Source organism: Danio rerio, chromosome 7, assembly GCF_052040795.2.
Source record: "Danio rerio strain M-AB ecotype USA chromosome 7, GRCz13ab, whole genome shotgun sequence".
In the NCBI taxonomy this organism is placed as follows: Eukaryota; Metazoa; Chordata; class Actinopteri; order Cypriniformes; family Danionidae; genus Danio; species Danio rerio.
In genome coordinates this window covers 74,500,992-74,522,805 of record NC_141027.1, presented here as the reverse complement: position 1 = coordinate 74,522,805, position 21,814 = coordinate 74,500,992, and the positions used below count along the sequence as shown (strand labels likewise).

General features: G+C 39.2%; 1 protein-coding gene across 5 annotated transcripts in view; it reads left to right on the top strand.

The window, feature by feature from the left end:
• zfhx3b (zinc finger homeobox 3b) overlaps positions 1–21,814 on the top strand; it is a 248,199-nt gene that overhangs the window by 219,883 nt on the left and 6,502 nt on the right. For all 5 annotated transcript variants that reach the window (NM_001365188.1, XM_087258661.1, XM_087258663.1 and 2 more), the window contains 4 exons: positions 8,664–8,797; positions 11,023–11,223; positions 16,079–16,202; positions 16,297–21,765. In NM_001365188.1, coding sequence (NP_001352117.1) covers positions 8,664–8,797; positions 11,023–11,223; positions 16,079–16,202; positions 16,297–21,765 — 5,928 coding nt within the window. The remainder of the gene's footprint in view (positions 1–8,663; positions 8,798–11,022; positions 11,224–16,078; positions 16,203–16,296; positions 21,766–21,814) is intronic.

The following is a 21,814-nucleotide window of genomic DNA, read 5'->3' as shown; positions in this document are numbered from 1 at the left end:
CTTTTTTTTTCGCTGCTTCTCCTCTGGCTTTTGTGATGTCTGATGAAAGTTGGGGCGTTGTCGCTGTCTCTGTGGGTTTTCGCTGCAAGTGCGGTCGACTGCTGAATGGTAGAATTGAGGTCAGATGTACAGATACTACATTAGGATGCTTTTGGAAAAGGCACAGGGTTGCACACATACTGTCAGCGGGCTGATGTTCTTCCAAGTCCTTACTGATAAAACGGTGTGGCTTTATAAACAGGAACATACCTCCGGAATAATAATCGTGCTGGTAATTTTTTGTGCAACACTGTGTTCCTTTGAGGGAAAATCAATTTTAGACATGTACTGAATATCAATGTACACATTAGGCTGATATTTTGCCATTTCGAGGTTATTTGTGTGGGTCAATATTTGGCTATTTAAACACTATATTTGGCCATTTTTTGTAATTAAAATTCAGTTGAAATCAGAATTAATAGCCCCCCTGAATTATTAGCCCACTTATTATTATTTTTCCTCAATTTCTGTTTAACGGAGAGATTTTTTCAACACATTTCTTAACATAATAGTTTTAATAACTCATCTCTAATAACTGATTTATTTTATCTTTGCCATGATGACAGTAAATAATATTAGACTAGATATTTTTCAAGACACTTCTATACAGCTTAAAGTGACATTTAAAGGCTTAACTCGGTTAATTAGGTTCACTAGTCAGGTTATGCAGAGTTCAGACTTCATGATTTTCAAAGTAGTCCTGTCACAGATGTTTTCACACTGCATGACTATCTGGGCTAGCGTTTCGTCGCTGCTTTGTTTTACACTGCAAGATGGATCGGCGACATGGACTTTCACATTGCATGACTTCACTATGGGAATAATCGCCGACAAGTTCGTCCAAACTACATCTCACAGCCATAAACACGTAGTATATCTTTTGTTATTAACTAATGAGAAAGAAGCCTTTAATGGGGTAGAAAAAGTACATATTTGCTCACCTGGGTTTAAAGGGAATTAGCCATTTCTCCTCAACTTAAGTTGATAATAAACTAATTTCTTTCTGTATGAAACGTCAAACAGACACGGTTGCTCCTGAGTCCTGTCAAACCTCCACTAGTTTTTCCTTCATTTCGTGGGTCCAAGTAAAGCAAAAAAGAGTGCTTTTAACTTCTCCCCCAGATTCCTGCTGGCCTGCAGCAGGTATACACACACGCACATGCAAGTGAATGCTGCTCTCTCATTGGCTGTAGGCGATCGCTGATGTTATTTTCAGTCAAAACTCAATTCACACGGCATGATTTGAATCGCCGAGAGCTCCAGATGTTTAGCATGCCAAATATCTCGCAGGAATCGGCGACTCATCTGCGATTCTCTCAGATCGCGTCTTTAATAGTTCATACTGTGTGATTGTCACTCACGTGCACGAGCACCGATTCGCCTGTGATTTCAGGCATTTGCCTGCGATTTCTCAAAACCTGTCGGCGAGCCAAAATCGGGGCTAAAATCAAGCAGTCTGAACTAGGCTTTAGGATAATTAGGCAAGTTATTGTATAATGATGGTTTGTTCTGTAGATTATCGAAAAAAAATGTATCTTAAAGGGGATAATAATTTTGTCCCAAAAATGGTGATTAAAAAATTAAAACTGCTTTTATTCTAGCCAAAATAAAACAAATAAGACTTTTTCCAGAAGAAAAAATATTATCAGACTTACTGTGAAAATTTCCTGGCTCTGTTAAAAATCATTTGGGAAATATTTAAAAAAGAAAAAAAAATCAAAAGGGGGCTGATAATTCTGACTTCAGCTGTATGCTGGATAAGTTGGCGGTTCATTCCGCTGTGACGACCCCGGATTAAAATAGGGACTAAGCCGAAAAAAGAATGAATAATTGAATAATATGCATTTTTAAGAATGAAATTTGGACAATTTTCCTAGTATTTGGATATTTATTGTTGTATCTCAGCCAGTTTTGTGGGTAAATTATTTAAATATTTGTTTAGGTTCATTTTCCTTCATCTTCTTTAATGCTGTGTTAAATTGTATTAAAAATATTAAACTAATAGCTCATGTTACTGGTCAACCAGTAGTACACAGTGAACATACATACACAGGTCAGAGAGACAGAGAAACTCCCACCATCAGTTTCTGGTCATGGTCTCCAATAATGGATCTGACCTGCTCAGATGTTGAGGCATGTTCCTGCGACCGCTCAACCGTGCTGAACACACACACACGCATTTGGCACATGCCAACAGTCGCCTTTCTTTGCCTGTTTATTGGCCTCCATTTTGTTCCAGTGTGCTGCGTGATGATGTTTTTTCCCCGCTTTCTTCCTCCATCTCTTGACAACAGAAAACAGGATACGGTAGCTGGGCTTTAGTCACGGGGGTTTGGTGGCAGAAGTGGGTTTTTGGGGCTCTTGTAAAAGCAAACAATTGATCAGATTTATGGAGTCCTAACAGGGCGTGACGAGGTGCGACTGTGCCCAGAGGCAGCGGGCCGGCCTCCCCTCCACACGTGCTGCAGGCCTCCAGCAGGCAGCTGCTCTCCTGACCTCACGCTATTCACTGCAATCCGCTGTGCGCTTGGCCAGATTTGCAAAAAAGAAGACACTTTCAGTACTACTCAGTCATATCGCAGGCAGTTTTGTTGATTTATTTACATGTATTTAGCTTAATTGCATGTGCTTTAAAAGCATTAGGAAACTTTTCAAATGTTTTATATTCACCTTAGCCTACAATAGCTCTTTATATCCGCTCTCCCTAACAAAAAAAAAATGTTTCAGGGCGTTGAGTGAAATGTAAGCATTCATTTGTACATCAAACTGTCTTAGAGCTAAATAATGTCTGTGATAAAATATTATTATCATTATTATTATTATTTTGTTATTATTATTATTATTATTATTATTATTATTATTATTATTATTATTATTATTAATATTATTATATGATTGTTGTTTTTATTATTGTTATTATCTATTATCATTATTATTATTATTATTATTATTATTATTATTATTATTATTATTATTGTCGTTATCATTATTATTAATATTATTATAATTATTATTATCATTATTTACTTATTATTATCTATTATTATTATTATTATTATTATTATTATTATTTTATTATTATTATTATTATTATTATTATTATTATTATTATTATTATTATTATTATTATTATTATATGATTGTTGTTTTTATTATTGTTATTATCTATTGTCATTTTTATTATTTTATTATTATTATTGTTATTATTATTATTTTATTGTCGTTATTATTATTATTATTATTATTATTATTATTATTATTACTATTACTATTATTATTATTATTTACTTATTATTATCTATTATTATTATTATTATTATTATTTTATCATTATAATTATAATTATAATTATTATTATTATTATTATTATTATTATTATTATTATTATTTGTGACTGAGGAGGTTTCCCCAAATCTGTAAAATGATTTGTGTGCCCATAAAAATGCTATAAAAATAAAGAAATATTATTATTTATTATCATTTTTTGTCTATATCTCTATTAATTATGCCTTGTCTGTTTTTAAAGAGTTTATACCATACTGTTATGCAGGGGAAAAAATCTGATTTAAGTCTGACAATAAAGTTATATCATCATTAATCAACTTTTAATCAAGTTATGTAAAGTCAAGCATCAAATAACTTGTTTTACTTTGGTTTTTGTAAACACTTTAAAACACTATAATACACTCTCAGAAATGAAGATACGAGAGTTGTCACTGGGTTGGTACCTTTTTAAAAGGTACACATTTGTACTTAAAGGGTCCATATTGGTACCTCTAAGGTATATATTAGTACCTAAAAATTTCAAAAGGTATACTTTTGTACTTTTTAGGTACTAAGATGGACCCTTGAGGTATTAATAAGGACCCTTTAGTTACAAATGCATAGCTTTTAAAAAGGTACCACCCCAGTGACAACTCTCGGACCATTATTTCTGACAGTGTATGGCTTAGCTTCAAATTGCATTAGCAGCTATCAGAAACATGTTTCTGATGACTGTGGATGCTAATACCAAGCTTTCACAGTTTTAGTAGCAAGAATTAAGGCCAGTTTACACCAAGAACAATAACTAAAGTTACAAAAAAAAACACAGTTATACTATAATTCAATTCAATTTTCACCTTTATTTATATAACGCTTTATACCATGCAGATTGTCTCAAAGCAGCTTAACATAGATATACATAAACATAACATGTTTCAAATTGTGGTCAACATTAATAGCACATAGAAACAGTAACATAAAGCACTTTTTTTTTTCCAGCAGATGAATAATAAAAACATTGATAATCACAATCCAAATTGCTATTAAAGTGTTTGAGTTGAAGGCAGTCTCTGTGTGTAATAAACAAAAGTATATTGTGTTTTGGTGTGGATGTTAAGATAGTGATCGTTGTTAATTCTATCTAATTTATTTTGGCTGGAAATCTGCCAGGAACATTTTCTAAAGGGCACCCAAAAAGTCTGTATCTTGAAAGAAATTAAATAGGCAGACGGCTATAAGTCAAGGAAGTGCCATATATATGGCCACTGTCAGCAGCAGTAGTGCAGTATAAGCAGGAAGTGTCCAGGACAGTGTGCCAGGACAGAAAGTGGAGGTTAATGACAGCGAATGGGAGGTTTCTTTGTTTAACATTTCCTTTGTTTATTGGTGGATGCGTCTAATGGGATTGGCCATGACTGGACCTAATAGAGAAGCACTGGCTATTTGGGAGACTCTGTGAAACCGGCAGAAGCCACTTCTCCTCAATGTAGGACCCTCCCCACTGAAGCCTGTGCTCAGCTGCCCTGTCCTGATTGGACTTGACACTTTAATGTCTGCCCAAGGAGCATGGTCAGCCTGGCTCAAACTGACCCCACAGCCCTCCCCACAATCTTCCTGCTCTCAATTTGCCCTTTCAGGACTGGACAAATCATGCCAAATTTAACTCTTTATAGCCTCGTTATGAGCCAGAGAGAGGGGCATCTTGAGTTTCATTGCAAAGTCCTTCTCCTAGCAGCGACAACAGTGTGTTCCCTCGCCCTTGTCTGGCTTAAAGTGGATTTACTTTTTATATGAGCCGATTATTTTAACTTTGTGCCTCTTGTTTGCTTTCTTTAGTTTGAGTTTGGTAGGATTTGAGCTGGTTTGTTTGTAGTAGCTATACATATTCTGATGATAGTTTTCAAGAACTGACCCACACCAGTAGCAATATATGCAATATTAGCTAGTTTGCAATAAAACTTTTGGGGACACTTTAATTTAAGTAACATATCACATCATTTACTGATGGTTTGTCACACTGGGAAAACGGTTCATTGGATTTACAACATTGTTTTGAGGTACGTAAGTGGTCGCAAACAATTTATATGGGCTGAATTTAAACAAGTTGAACATTACTCAATTTAATTTGTTTACATTCAGCCCATATGAATTATTTGCGACCAGTTACCTTAAAAATTTTGTAAATCCAACTCATATTTATTTCAGTACACCTGCCTATTATGGTATTACTGTTTATTAGCACTTAGAAGGTACAATTTTATTTTACATCCCCAATCCTACCCAATACCTAACCCCAACTGCTACCATAGTTGCTGACTGTTAATAATATCCCGATATAGCTGCCTGATGTATCGTTTCAGCATCGCCATCGCAGGATATGCAGTGTTGAGTTTGTATTATCATTTGAACGTTTTTTTGGTGCCTGGGATTTTATATCGATTTTAAAAGCATTTAGACATAATAAATTGTACCATTTGTGACATAAACAATAAATAATTGTATTAGATTATTTTTATTTTTATCATTCATTTACTGAACTTGAATACTGTTAGAAAGTATGTCTGGGTGTAATGTGGAGGACACTGACAAAAGAGGTGCGGATCCAAATCCAGGGTTTATTAGCAGGATAGTCAGGCAAGCAATGGTCAACACAGGGGCAATCAGGTACATACAGAGAATCCAGAGTGGTATTCAAAATAACAGACGAGTGGTCAGAAGGCAAGCTGCAGACAGGAATAAACAGTAAAACAAACAAACAAAGCGAGGATCAAAATCGGCAAGACAATGCAAGGGAAACACGTTGTAATGTTCACAAAACAGTTAAACAAGACTCAGCAATGTGTGTGTGTGTAAATACTCTGTTTTAGCCCTGAACAGCTTCAGCTGTGTCTGTTTGCAATCATAGGGGATCTAGGCCAGGTGTGTAAGTGACGTGCATGACTGGAACTTGTAGTCCATATACTGTCAGATTTGTAGTTCTTTAGCGATCTGCCAGGATTAGATCACTGATGATTGTGACACTGGGGACCCCAAAGATTTTATAGATTGTTTATTAGATTTTATGAAGATTCACTCCCACTGTAGATTCACCTCAATCAAGCATTATAAATCCTTTCCAAATAGAGATATTAAGTCATCTGGTGAAATTGTATTCATATATTTGATATTTCCAATATTGTACAGCCCTGCTAGTACTAATTTATTGTGCTAAAAGTCTTGATTTGTTAATGATTTGTTAATAGCTAAATTGTACATTAAAGTAAAGTATGGCCAAACTTTTCATTTAAAAAAGATGGCAAAACATAAGGAAACTCATGCAGAACTACAGCATCTGCTCAAAACCGAAATAACTAGGGAATGTAATTTTGTGTTTCAATGAGGAGTGCAAATAAGCAAGGGAAAAGAATCGAAATAGGAATCAGAACAGAACTCTTTCTTCTTGATACATTTTGAAGCCGCCTGTGGTATATTTGACTCTTTTCAAGTTGGGCGAATCCCTTCGCTGGAGCCACACTTCAAATGGCTTCATCTGAGAGAGCATGCATCCTAAAGCTGCTCACCGTGGAAACTAATGTTTTGATTAGATGTCTGTGCCGGTGTCTGATGTCCTAAACATCCAACATAGGGAGAGACAAGCCGTCAAAGCACCGCACACTGCCTCTTCTAAGTGCCATGGGAGGAGCGGTTAAAAGACTACATTGGTTTGGAGGGGGAGCAGCCTGCCTTAGCAATCCTCCGGCCTGGCTGTTTTCTCTTCGCTGCCTATAAATCACAGTTTAGAAAAACTTGCAACTCACTATAATTAAAAACAATAAAAATATATATTTTTTTAAGATGTGTTGTGAGCATAGCAACTGAAAAGTGCAAACTGCAATAATACAAAAAACTCCAGTAGAATATATTCTAAAAATATTCAATATTTATCTGTTAAAATACTATGTTTTTTTATATTCTATATATTTAGGAAATTAATATTTGTATTCATTTCTTAGTGAATTTAATAAACAAAACATTAAGCAGTTACACTACCTGACAAAAGTCTTGTTGTTGATCCCAGTTGTAAGAGCAACAAATATTAACATGACTTCTAGTTGATCATTTGGAAAAGTTGCAGGAGGTCGCTCCTTAAATTATTCAGCAGGATAGCACTCCACATACTTCATCCTCCACATCACATTGGAGATTGACCATGATCATGATTGGCCAGCCCAGTCACCAAACATGAACATTATTGAGTATGTCTGGGGTAAGATGAAGGAGGAGGCGTTGAAGATGAATCCAAAGAATCTTGATGAACTCTGGGAGTCCTGTGAGAACGCTTCCTTTGCTATTGCAGATGACTTTATTAATAAGTTATTTGAGTCATTGCTGAAATGTATGGATGCAGTCCTCCAAGCTCATGGGAGTCATATTGACAAGACTTTTGTCAAAGCAAAGTCAGAGTTTACTGTCCTAATTTAATAATTAAAAATCAAGGCATTATCATTTTATTTTGGTAGAATAAGTGTAATCTAGAGGCCTTTGCCTTTTATATAAGCCAAATGATCGACTAGAATTCAAGTTATTATTTGTTGTTCCTAAAACTTGGATAGGAGACAAGACTTTTGTCAGGTAGTGCATATTTATTATAATAAGGGTTTGGTCACCAAAAGTCATTAGAAATAGAAAGATAATACAATTAAATAAAAAATGACAAACCATAAAACAAATCTCTTGATTTTACCTTTTCATTAAACCTGTATTTAGTTAATTCAAGCCTTTCTGCAACAATGAGTCACATACGTTTAGCTTTGCACTGTTTTTGCACAGCAAATGTGACGGGATACAGGTCAATATACACTGCTGTTTAGACATCCGTTATATTAATGTACAAAATGAACCTGATTAAGGTCCACAAACCAGAATCGAAGCGTCTTTTTTTTATAATACTGACACTATCTGGCTGTGGTGATGAATTATGTAGTGATTTTACTGTATTTATTACAAACAATTGCTGTTTTAGTAATGATTTAAACTTGTTAACTCATTGTTAAGGTACTGATGATCACAGAGAGCTGAACAGATCTTTTAATTCCAGTTGCTTTAAACACGTTCTGACATGTGGATACGATTATACACCTTATTACATTTACATATTTCCCTCATCATTGAAATTATATTTAGTATTTTTCCCATTTGAGCGTACACATTTTTGTACTGACTTTAAGTTATTTTGTATAACATTCGTAAACAACACAAAACTGCAGATTTACTGCATTTAAATTATTGTAAAGACTTGCTTATTGATTCATTTCATGCTCTGACTGCCAAATCAGTGCTGTTTTTTGACAAGTATGCTTCTTTTTGTGTATCTGTGACAGCATCCAACCAGCCGGAGAGGGATCAGACGGACTCCCCGGTCCCCTCCAAGCGGCCATCTTCGAGGTCCGAGACAGCAGAAAGCCCCCTTTCGTCAAAACGACCCAGGACCACTGAGAAGAGCAGTGGGGAGCAGGTATGGCGGAAAATCTGCAGCCTTTGTGGATTTTATTAAATTTTTTCAAATACTCTCTGTTTTGTTTTTGAAGTAGATTCAAATAGACCCTCTCTAATCCCCAGGTCTCATTAACTGTACCCATTAATTAACAAAATATCTAAGGATGTTGTTTTCAGCCCTTTTTAATATAGAGTAGTAGAATGTAGCTGGCCTTTTTAAATTATGCATGATCTTTTTTTTTTCTAAAAATATTATATTTCTCCATCTTTTCTGCTGCTCTTGCAGTGCTAATTGTGCAAAAGGTGAAAAAATCAATATGATGTTTGACAGATGAGAGCTCTTTGAAGTGTCTGCCTCTCCGAGTAGCCCACTGCTCACTGCATGGGAGACCGACACACACGCCCGGCTCTGCCCTTGATTTTACCAAGAAAATAATATTGAAATAATAAGACAATAATATGTTCAATATAAGAAAATAATATAGGTACCTTGGAGTAATCATCGGCAACAGGGGCAAATCAGACCAAAACACGCATGCAATTATTAATAAGCCTCAACTCGTTTTAGATGGAGAGAGTTATAGACCATTTTGAGGGATGTAAACAAAAACAATGGTCCCAATGTATTTCCCGTTATACATTTTTAATGTCTATAGCTTCTGAGAATACAAAAAACAGCAACATATTGATAAATAATGTTATGATAGCTGTTTTAGATGATTAAGTTGCCTCTTGTTACAGTTGTGAAATAGTTTGATAACAAGTAGGAAATGTTCATTGGCCAGTGACATCACCACATTGAAATGGTCTAGGGGTGTCCAAACTCAGTGCTAGAGGGCCGATGTCCTGCTGAGTTTAGCTCCAACTTGCTTCAACACACCTGTCAGGAAGTTTCTAGTATCTAGTAAGAGCTTGATTAGGTGGTTCAGGTGTGTTTGGATGGGGTTGGAGCTAAACTCTCTAGGACACTGAGTCTGGACACCCCTAGTCTATACCTTTTTATAAATTGTTTGTTAAAAGTATTCTGTCTGGTTTTCCTCATTGTCGATAAAGAACAAGAACCGTCTTCAAAACATTGTCAATTTGTGCTTTAAAATTCTGGGAGTTTCCCTGCAAAGTCGTGCATCCTTTTATTAACAGCAGGTGTTGAGGATGGCACATAAAATGATTTGCCCTGGCACATAAAATGGATGCCCCTTGGGTGACGTCTAAGGACAATTAGATGTTCCACAAATCGTTTTAAATTTACTTATGTGCCTGAAGCAATTCAATAATAAATATATTATATTAATAATGTATTAATTAATATATTATATATGTAATAAATATAGCTATATATATATATATATATATATATATATATATATATATATATATATATATATATTATTATCATTATTTATTTTAGTTTTATGTGTGTGTAATTGATGTTAAGTGTTAATATTTTTTGTTTTAAGAGTGTCATATGTGTTATATGTGAAGCACCATAGCATGTTAGAATGAATTATTCCAAGGGGATTAATAAAGATTTAAATGGAACCTATTTTACCCCTTTTTCCAGATTTTAGATAGATTTTCAGCTCAAATGCCCATTACATTATTTACTATACCTTCTTAAATCAGTGAAATTTGAGTTGTTAAGACATTAGCCCCTTTCTCACAGTGATACAGGTAAATATTCGGAAAATTTCCAGAACGACTTTACCGGTAAATTAAAAAAAGCGCTGTTCACACAGACGAGGACGTTACGGAATTTTTCCAGAAAAGACTATTCACACATCCATTCCAAAATACCAGTAAATTCTGACATCATTAACCAGAAATGAGCTCTAAACAGTAAATGAACAATTGCTGTTTTAATAATGATTTAAACTTGTAAAACTCATTTTTGAGGTGCTGATGATCACAGAGAGCTGAACAGATCTTTTAATTCCAGTTGCTTTAAACACGCCCTGTCTTGTGGATATGATTATACACCTTACTACGGAGAAATGATAACATGGCTGTCAATCAATTTGGTGGGCGGGGAAACCACACTCCTACTTCACGTCGTGGTCGGCATCAAAATGGGAGGGATAAGGAACCTATTTTAACATCAGGAAATTTAAAAAAGAGACTTATTGTGTTTCTATCACTCCAATATGACTGTGGACACACAATAACAGCTTCCAAATAGGTTCCCTTTGAAGTAAACAGAACTTAACTACACTAATATTCGCTCTTTGCCTTCTTGTCATTGTGCAGATGTACCAGTGCCCCTACTGCAAGTTCAGCAACACAGATCTGAACCGGCTCAGAATGCACGTGATGACGCAGCACTCAGTGCAGCCCATGTTTCGCTGCCCGTTGTGCCAGGATATGCTCAACAACAAGGTCCACCTGCAGTTCCATCTCACCCACCTCCACAGCGTGGCACCAGACTGCGTGGACAAGCTTATTGCCACTGTAAGTTCCAGCGAAAACAACTATTTAACCTTCCGTTTCATGCGCAGAAATTAGTTTCTGCAGAACGTTTAAGACATTCAACTAAGTTTTACTCTACCTCAAAAGAGTCAAAAGAGCCGTGCTATTAATTTTCCATTCAGTCTCTCTCTCTGGTAGATGAATATTTACTGATTACAGTGAATTTCTCTCTGCGATCTTTTGTTTTTTGATGTTAGATTAGAGCAAAGGCCTCACTGCCCTGCTATTGTGTGGCATGAAGGCCATATGCATTCACTTTACTCCCCATGCTCAGCGCTGATTATGCCTCACACATGACTCACAGTTCCTTACTCACTCTCTCTTTGTGGGCTGAAAGTTGTTTCTTTTCATGTAATTAATGACATTTTAAAGCTTAATTAAATGCCATAGTAAACTGATCATTCTAATACGGCCCCTGGGAATCCTTTATATCCTAAATGAGTTGTGTGAGGCTAACGGACATGGCTGGGTGAAACATCGGTTAAGCATTGTTACAGTAGTTTCTATGTCCTTTGCTAGGTTTATTGTGCTACCAGGGAGTTAGTAGGGTCGCACAATACAAGAATTTAGTACCAATTGATAGTGACATTTTGAAAACGTTCATTTCCAGCTGACATTTGAGAGCTGTTGAGTGCGTTCTTAAACAGTGCTGTTTTGCCGATGTGTTCACATGCTCAACAGAAATGACTGTAATTGGCTGTGAAGCTCATCAGTTCACCAAACTCACTGTTGTTTACTGAGTGTAACCACAGATGCAGGGACACTGGAGCGTTTTAAGCCAAGATTCATCAGCGGATCGCTCGTATGTCAGTTTATAGACAAACCAGCTGATCGATGTGACTTTGAAAACTCCAGTGTCCCTGTATCTATGTTTACATTCAGAGTTTGGTGAAATGATGACCTTCACGGCCAATCACAGTCATTTCTGTTGAGCGTGAACACAATGGCAAATCAGCGCTGTTTATAACCCACTCAACAGTGCTCAAATGTCAGCGTGGAATGGACGTTTTTAAAACCTCAGTATCGATTGGTACCGAATTCCAGTATCATGACAACCCAAGGGGTAAGCGTTAAGGTTACATTGGCTGAAGTTTTTGTTTGTTCAGAACTTAAACAGGGGACTTAAAGGGATAATTTACCCCCAAAATAAAAATGTACACACTGTTTACTCGCCCTCAATCCTTCTTTATTATATTTAACACAAAAGAAGATATTCTGAAGAAATCGACAAACTTTTACTTCCATAGTAGGAAACACAAATACTATGGATGCTTGTGGTTACAAGTTTCCACCTTTCTTCAGTAAATCTTCTTTTGTGTTCAACAGAAGAAAGAAAGTCAAACCAGGTTGAAACAAGTTTTCATTTTTAGTGAACTATCCCTTTAATGCTATACAGTACAGACTAGGCATGGGACGATAACTGCTATCAAGGTTTACCACGGTTTAGAAGAGTCAAGGTTTTAAAACCGCCAAAATTATCTGCTATACTGTTCCTAAAGTTTTGTAAATGTTTTTAGGACAACAGAACCTCTATCAGAAACGATATCCAAAGATGCCATTTTAAACTGTAAAGAAAACAGTGTTTTTGTCAATGATTTGTTTGAATATTTAGTCTGACATGTTTACTGCTCCAAAATAATTTAAACATTTCTTATCATAAAATATATTGCGTTCAAGAGGTAATAATGTTTAGTTTTTTACCCAGATATTTAAAAAGCACATATTTTAAAGCAGCAATCATAGTACAGTAACACTGTGATATTTTTGTCCAAGACTATCATACCGTCAGAATTGTATACCGGCCCATGCCTAATACAAACAGCATACAGATGTTTGAGTTCCCACTGAAATATCTTACTCTGAATCACAGACGTCACTCTGGCATCAGATCTGAGCACATTTTGTCACATCGTTCTAATAAAAGAGCTAGACTTTAGGGCCTTCTCAGGTAAATAACATAATAAATACATCTGCAAAATGAGCGGCACGGTGGCTCAAAGGATAGCACTGTCACCTCACAGCAAGAAGATCACTGTTTCAAGTCCAGCTGGGTCAGCTGGCATTTCTGTGTGGAGTTTGCATGTGCTCCCCATGTACGTGTGGGTTTCCTCCGGGTGCTCCGGTTTCCCCTACAGTCCAAGGACATAGGTGCAAGTGAATAGAATTAACTAAATTGGCCGTAGTGTATGTGTAAATGTGTATGGGTTTTTTCCAGTACTGGGTTGCAGCTGAAAGGGCATCCACTGTGCAAAACATATGCTAGATAGGTTGGCGGTTCATTCCTCTGTGGGGACCCCTTATGAATAAAGGGACTAAGCCGAAGGAAAATAAATGAATTACATCTGCAAAACTGTGGACCTTCACAAGGCACAGTTTGCTCACCATTTAACTTCAGTGCTGATTAGGAGAAACAGTTGGTTTGTGGAAAGTAGATGAATATTGTAATTTTTTACTTTAGAGGAAAGTTCCCGCTTTTGTGGAAAAATTATAAAAGCCTCTTGTGATTACCAAGGTCATTTGTATTCCAGGCACTCAGTAGAAGCAGTAATACTTACATCATTCCTTTACGTTATTTCCACCGCTCTAGTCCCCGAGCGCTCAGGCCTCCAGCAGCCTACTCCGCTAGATCCCTCCGAGAATACTCACCTTATTCCATTTCTGCTTCAACGGAGACTACCCAGCTTTCATGTCTTCTTGTTTTGTTTTTAAATCAAATTTTAGTGGTGAAATAATTACGAGTGTGGCGTTTCAATGGCTTGCTTAGCCAATCGCAGAATTCACTGAAGGCATCTTCACTCCCCCCCAAGCCGAAAGCAAACGGTGAACACATTAGTAGAGGCCAGGCGGCAATATTTTTTCTTTTATAGAGGTAATAACGCACCGAGCACTGTACAAGTGCAGTGCATGACAGAAACCGAGCTAATACAACGCGCATTAAAACCTGCACCTTTTTTTTTACAACGAGAGATGGAAGGTACTACGCTGTTCCTCGTGTCAGGCAGACAAGCTTAATGAATTCCGAATCAGGTGACTTTTATTTCTTGCAACCATTGCATAAAGATGCACTCTCTCCTCCAGTCTTGCTCAGCCTACCTCCTCCTTCCTCTACTCTCGCTCTCCCTCCCTCGCCCCCTCTGTCTATTTCTAATGTTCTGTCTGTCTAAGATAGGGGTAATGAAAATAATTGTGCTTCATTAATTCTGAGTCTGGCTAGATGATAGCCATTTGGAACTATGTTTGCCAATTAGACGGTCCAAATTAAAAGTGACCTTGGGATACTCTCAGCACTCGGCGCTCTTTGCCTAATGATGCAGTTGTCTAGAAACAGTCCACTTTGTAATGTTAATCACAGGCATGTTTTGTTTCTGGAATTCTCCATATTGGTCACAATCATTTAACACTTTCATTTAGGAGGAGAGTGGGTGAGGGAGGAAACTAAAAAGCAGAAGTAGGCCTACATTTTGCCTAGTGTGATTTTGATTGCGGTAACCAGATGCTTATAAACCGCTCTCATTCACAGGGTTTCAAACACAAAGACATGGGGGTTGCATGGAACGTGGTTTTCGATGGTACTTAGATGGAGTTAAAGCTGCTGGCTGACTCGGATATATATATAACCAGATCTCAGAAAACCAAAAGAAATGCAATGACACTGTTTGCTTAGGTCTCCCACAGGTCATTTGTCAGGGGAAATTGTTTTTTTATGCAGTAATAAATACTGCAAGGGCATTAACAAAGGAAGAAACTGAGAGAACATGACATGAGGTGTTACATTGGTAGTATCTGGGTATTGAAATGCATGATCGGTAAGGCTGATTGTTCAGTTTGGGAAGTTAATTGTGGAAGGTGAAGCACATTGTGGCTCATCTTGCAACCTTTTCCAATCTCAGTCACTGATTATTGTTAAATAGGTTCCTGTTAATGAATCAGTTTTTTATTATTATTCTGAGAAACAGAGAGAGAGCAACGCAAGTGCACTCAAAAGATAGAGGAGTGTGTCATTCACACTTGATTAAGTTCAACCTTTGAAGTTCCTAACAAACCTAGGTGCACCTTTATCACAACAAAATCCATCGGTACTATTCATTTTCTAATTAAACTGAGTGAAAAACATGCGGCTTGCCATTTACGAACATTTAAATTGATCAGTTTGTGTTATTAATGACTTTGTTTCAAGTCTTAATTTGCATAATTGTTTAGATTATGATATTCTGGGCTGCTGGAAAACACATTAATGAGCACTGTACGTTAAATAACGAACGCTGATCATTATCCAGAAACTGACATTTGTTGCATTACCCAGAATTCCTAGCTGAACGGCGGCATTTTATCATTGCGCCGTGCTTTTCCATTGGAATGAAAAGCACATTTTATGAGGTGGAAGACTTATTTAATTAGGCTCTCTAATAAGCTTTTCAACTGGCCAAGGTAGACCACTCAGCCCATCACACTAATTGGCTGCAGCAGGAGAACTATCGCAGAGCATGACAAAACACCATCAGTGATCAAAGTGCAAATTCCATGGATGGCAAATTAAGTCGCCTTTGAGGGGGACTGTGAATGTATTTGTGTCCAGTTCAAATAAGATGATTATCTTATCAGATTATATGTTTATAGTACCTCTCACCTGTCTAACATTTAATACTTTTTTTCTTTTATATCCTTTTACAATGAATTGCAGTTATTGGATATAATAAAAAAAGGCAATGCAATACACTATTAAGAAATGTTGCTTCTCCCTAATGTGTATTTTTCTTGTCCTTTGAGTTGTTCTTTTTTTTATTGGGAGTTTTATTCATTATTATTAACGTGACAAATACTATGCTTTATTTTTCAGGTGGCAGCATCAGAAGTACTGCCGGCAAGCATGTTCATACCAGTCCCTGGACCAGAGAAAGATACTCAAACTGCACCTCAGTCCATGGCCAACTCAAACTCGGATGACACTAAGAAACTAACAGGTCAGAATGCCGTGCAACTGAACTAATTAAACACTACATATATATTAATTATATGTTATCATAGTTTTAATGCATGTTGGTTTTGTGATTGCAGAAGTGGCAGATGCTGAGCCTGAAAAAGGAGTCTGTCTGACCTCCGACACTGCTGAAGCTCGGAAATCTCCTCTTGAGGAACAACAGCCTGCAAGGGATGATTCCACTGGTTTCCTTTGCTGGAAAAAGGGCTGCAACAAAGTCTTTAAATCCTCCAGTGCTCTTCAGATGCACTTCAATGAGGTCCACAACAAAAGACCCCAACTGCCGGTGTCTGATCGTCATGTCTACAAATATCGCTGCAATCAATGTAGTCTGGCATTCAAGACAATAGAGAAACTTCAGCTGCATTCCCAATATCATGTGATCAGAGCAGCCACAATGTGTTGTTTATGCCAGCGCAGCTTCAGGACCCTACAGGCACTTAAAAAGCATCTGGAGACCAGTCACCTGGAGTTAAGCGAAGCAGACATCCAGCAGCTCTATGGAGGTTTACTGATGAATGGGGACCTAATGATTATGGGCGATCCCTCACTTGGAGAGGACCAGGGAGGTCTTCTTGATGATGAGAAAGAGGGAGATGAAAGCGATCCTGAGGAAAAGCAAAGCCCGACTGGCAGTGACTCTGGATCTTTGCTAGAGGATTCTGGATCTGAACCCAAACGTGCCCTGCCCTTTAGAAAAGGCCCCAACTTTACTATGGAGAAGTTTCTAGATCCATCCCGTCCCTTCAAGTGTACGGTCTGCAAAGAGTCCTTTACTCAAAAGAATATCCTGCTTGTACACTACAACTCAGTGTCTCACTTACACAAAGTCAAAAGGGCACTACAAGAATCCACCACAGGTCAGCCGGAGCCTACCAGCAGCCCTGATAACAAACCCTTCAAGTGCAGCACTTGCAATGTAGCATATAGCCAGAGCTCTACACTGGAGATTCACATGCGCTCTGTTCTTCATCAAACCAAGGCCAGGGCAGCAAAGCTTGAAGCAGCTGGTGGCAGTTCTACTGCTGTTAGCAGTAGTGGCCCAAGCGGAAGCACTTCCAATAGCACTTCAACCCCGAGCCCTATTCCAGCCACTAACTCAACTACCAGCTCTAGCAACAGCAGCAGCTCTCCTGCAGGAGCACAGACAGCACAGAGCATAATAGGAGGCAATCATCTGTCAAGCCATTCACACAGTGTTGAGAATTTGGGTAATTCAGCTAGTCATACTTCCTCCTCTGAGAATCATGAAGTGAAAAAGAAGAAATTTTCTGACATGCTCTCCTCAAGAAGTCATCAACAGCAGCTCCAACAACAGCAGCAGCAGTTGGCCCAGGCTCAAGCACAGGCACAGGCTCAGCTCCAGCAGGAGCTCCAGCAGGCCGCACTCCTTCAGTCCCAGCTTTTTAACCCTCTTCTCCAGCACTTCCCAATGACAACAGATGCTCTTCTCCCTCTTCAGCAACAGCAGCTGCTTTTCCCCTTTTACATTCCCGGGGCAGAATTTCAACTTAATCCAGAAATGAACCTAAATAGCTCTTCGTTGAACTTGAGTGGATCTACTGCATCATTGTTGGAGGAACAGAAAAACTCTGTCCAGCAGGCCCAACAAAGTTGCTTACAACAACAACTTATGCACCACCACCTTCAGCAACAGCACCAAGCTCATTCCCACTCGCAAGGTTCAAGCCAAATGGCTTTACTTCAACAGAGTGCCCTCTCTCACCCTGTAGACAAAAAGACAAAGCCATCTCCCCACACTGAGAAAGAAAGAGATCTGCCAAAGGACAAAGAAATTAGTGATAAATCAGAGGATCACGTTCCAAAAGATTTGTCAGACAAGTCCAAAGAAAAGATAGATGCTACTCAAGCTTTAGTAAATGTAAATCATGACTCTGGATTTCCTCCTCCAAGAATTGCCTCAGATGCCAGAGGAAATGCCACCAAAGCTCTACTGGAGAATTTTGGATTTGAGTTAGTAATTCAGTACAATGAGAATAAGCAAAAAGCACAAAGAAAGTCGACAGGGTCTCTGCCGGGATGCACTGGGACAGCTGGTTTCACCAGAGTGGTTGACCCCATTGAAGGACTAGAGAAACTGGAGTGTGAGTCTTGTGGTAAGCTCTTTTCCAACATATTGATTCTCAAGAGTCACCAGGAGCATATCCACCAGGCTTTCTTTCCATTCCGATTCCTAGAGAGGTTTGCCAAAGAGTACAGAGAACAATATGACAAGCTGTACCCACTAAGACCCCAGACACCTGAAGCTGCACCAGCTCCTCCTCCCCCTCCTCCCCCACCTCCACCTCCACCTCCCCAGAGGGCACCAACACCAAATATACCTGTTTCTGCTCCCACCCTAACGCCACCAACTGCTCCAACCCCTCAGCCTCCAGTTCCACTTTCCCAAATTCCAATGGCAATGGATCTCCCTCTATTCTCTCCACTAATGATGCAGCCCATGTCACTCCAATCATTGCCTTCACAAATTCCTGCCCAGCTGCCAACTGTGGAGCCCAGTTTGGCCACTGATCTTGCCCAGCTCTATCAACAGCAGCTTACCCCTGCCATGTTGCAGCAACAGAATAAGAGACCTCGCACCCGAATCACAGACGACCAGCTAAGGGTGCTCCGACAGTATTTCGATATCAACAACTCTCCCAATGAAGAGCAAATTAAAGAAATGGCAGATAAATCGGGACTCCCCCAGAAAGTCATTAAGCACTGGTTTCGAAACACACTCTTCAAGGAGCGGCAGCGCAACAAAGACTCACCTTATAACTTTAACAACCCTCCAATTACAACTCTTGAAGAAACAAAAATTGATTCAAAACCCCCCTCCCCTGAACCTCTAAAACAGGAAGCATATGGAAATAAGCGGTCTTCAAGAACACGGTTCACAGACTACCAACTGAGAGTCCTGCAAGATTTCTTTGACGCTAATGCTTATCCTAAAGATGATGAATTTGAGCAGTTATCTAATCTCCTGAACCTTCCAACTCGAGTAATTGTTGTGTGGTTTCAAAATGCCAGACAAAAAGCCCGTAAAAATTATGAGAACCAGGGAGATGGAGTAAAAGAAGGTGACCGACGTGAGTTATCCAATGACAGATACATTCGCACTACCAACTTAAACTATCAGTGCAAGAAGTGCAGCCTGGTTTTCCAGCGCATATTTGACCTTATTAAACACCAAAAGAAGCTCTGTTACAAAGACGAAGAGGATGACGGCCAGTATGACAGCCTAAATGAGGACTCTCTGGATCTCTCCCATGAATACTATACTCCATCTGGGTCATCGGGTCAAACACCAATGCCCTCATCCTCAAGCCTCTGCCCTCTTCCTCCATCCTCTGCATTCTCTCACATCGCATCATCTGAAAAGGAGGAGCCTACACCAGCTAACACATCCAACTCCTTTGATGAAAAATCAAGACACTCTGCAGAAACAACATTGGGTCAAAGAGAGCAGACATCTTTGAAACAGGAAACCAGTCATCCATCTGAGACCCCACAGCAGAGACCACAAAGAGAGGAAAAGATGCATGCAGTCCCAAAGAATTCAAAGCTTTCTTCACCTTCCCTCTCCCAGCAGCAACAGCACAGTGGTCCCTCCGTTTCACATACCAGTCAGACCTCCCAAAGTTCCCACATGGCCCTTAATCCTCATTTAGCCTCTGCCTCACAGCAGCAGTTGGCCCAGCAAATGATCCCATACCAGTGTGAGCAGTGCAAACTTGCCTTCCCCTCATTTGAACACTGGCAGGAACACCAGCAGCTTCATTTTCTGAGTGTCCAGAATCAGTTCATTCATCCTCAGTTTTTGGATCGCCCAATGGACATGTCATTCATGCTGTTTGACCCAAGTAATCCTCTGCTTGCTAGCCAGCTCCTTGCAGGAGCAATACCCCAAATGTCCAGCAACTCCGCCACCTCCCCATCAACACCTACATCAACTATGAACTCATTGAAAAGAAAGTTGGAGGAGAAGGCAGGAACTAGTCCAGGGGAAAGTGACAGTATGAATAGTGGAGAGGAACCACAGCGAGACAAGCGCCTCCGAACCACTATAACACCAGAGCAACTAGAGATTTTGTACCAGAAATATTTGCTTGACTCTAATCCGACTCGTAAAATGCTTGACCACATTGCTCACGAAGTGGGCCTTAAAAAACGTGTGGTACAGGTATGGTTCCAAAACACACGAGCCAGGGAAAGAAAAGGGCAATTTCGGGCTGTTGGGCCAGCTCAAGCACATCGCCGCTGCCCATTTTGTCGAGCCCTGTTCAAAGCTAAAACTGCTCTCGAGGCCCACATTCGTTCACGCCACTGGCATGAGGCTAAACGTGCTGGTTACAACCTAGCTCTTTCTGGTTTGCTACCTGAACAGGAGGCTATGCAGTTGAAAATGGATCCTCTGGATATCTCCAGCTATGCTCATCTTGCCCAGTCTAACAATGATGCTCAGTGTTCATCGCTGTCACCTATAAGCAAAGTCATGGACTTGTCCCCCAGGGCTCTCCTGAGCCCCACATCTATCAAGGTTGAAGGAGTGGAGGAGTTTGAAAGTCCAACCATTTCCTCAGTAAACACAAACTTTGATCACAATAAACTTGATAATGATGATTGTTCCTCTGTGAATACAGCGATCACTGATACTACCACAGGTGATGAGGCAAATGTTGACAATGACAGTGCTGATGCAAAACACAGCCAAAACAGTGGAGATTTCCTCTCTAAGTCGGGGGGCACAGCCCCCTCTATTGAAAATGATGAACAGATGTCCTCAGGACTGGTGAGCCCTGCAACAAGTTACTACACAAAAGACTTTGAAAATGAAAATATGATAGACTACAGTGAAACATCAAGTCTGGCCGACCCCTGTTCACCAAGCCCAGGGGCCTCTGGAAGCAGAAGCATTGATAGTGGAGACAGGCCTGGTCAAAAGCGCTTCCGAACACAGATGACTAATCTTCAGCTTAAGGTGCTCAAGTCCTGCTTCAGTGATTACAGGACTCCAACCATGCTGGAGTGTGAGGTACTTGGCAATGACATTGGACTTCCAAAGAGAGTTGTTCAGGTCTGGTTCCAAAATGCTCGTGCCAAGGAAAAGAAAGCTAAGCTCAGCATGGCTAAGCACTTTGGTATCAACCAGACTTCTTATGAGGGACCTAAGACAGAATGCTCTTTGTGCGGTGTTAAATACAGTGCTCGCCTCTCAGTACGAGACCACATCTTTTCCCAACAACACATCTCCAAAGTAAAAGATACCATTGGAAGCCAGCTCGACAAAGAGAAAGAGTACTTCGATCCAGCGACAGTTCGTCAGCTGATGGCACAACAAGAGATGGATCGCATCAAGAAAGCAAATGAGGTCCTGGGACTAGCACAACAACAAGCCATGCAGCAACAAGGGATGTTCGACACACCTGCCTTGCAAGCCTTGAACCTTCAGTCAGGTTACCCAAATCTACAGGGGATCCCCCCTGTTCTCCTGCCAGGTGTTGGTGGTCCATCCATACCAGGCTTTAATTCATCAAATTCAGGTATGCTATCACACTAACTGTTTAAAGACTTTAGAAAGTCTTTGATTTA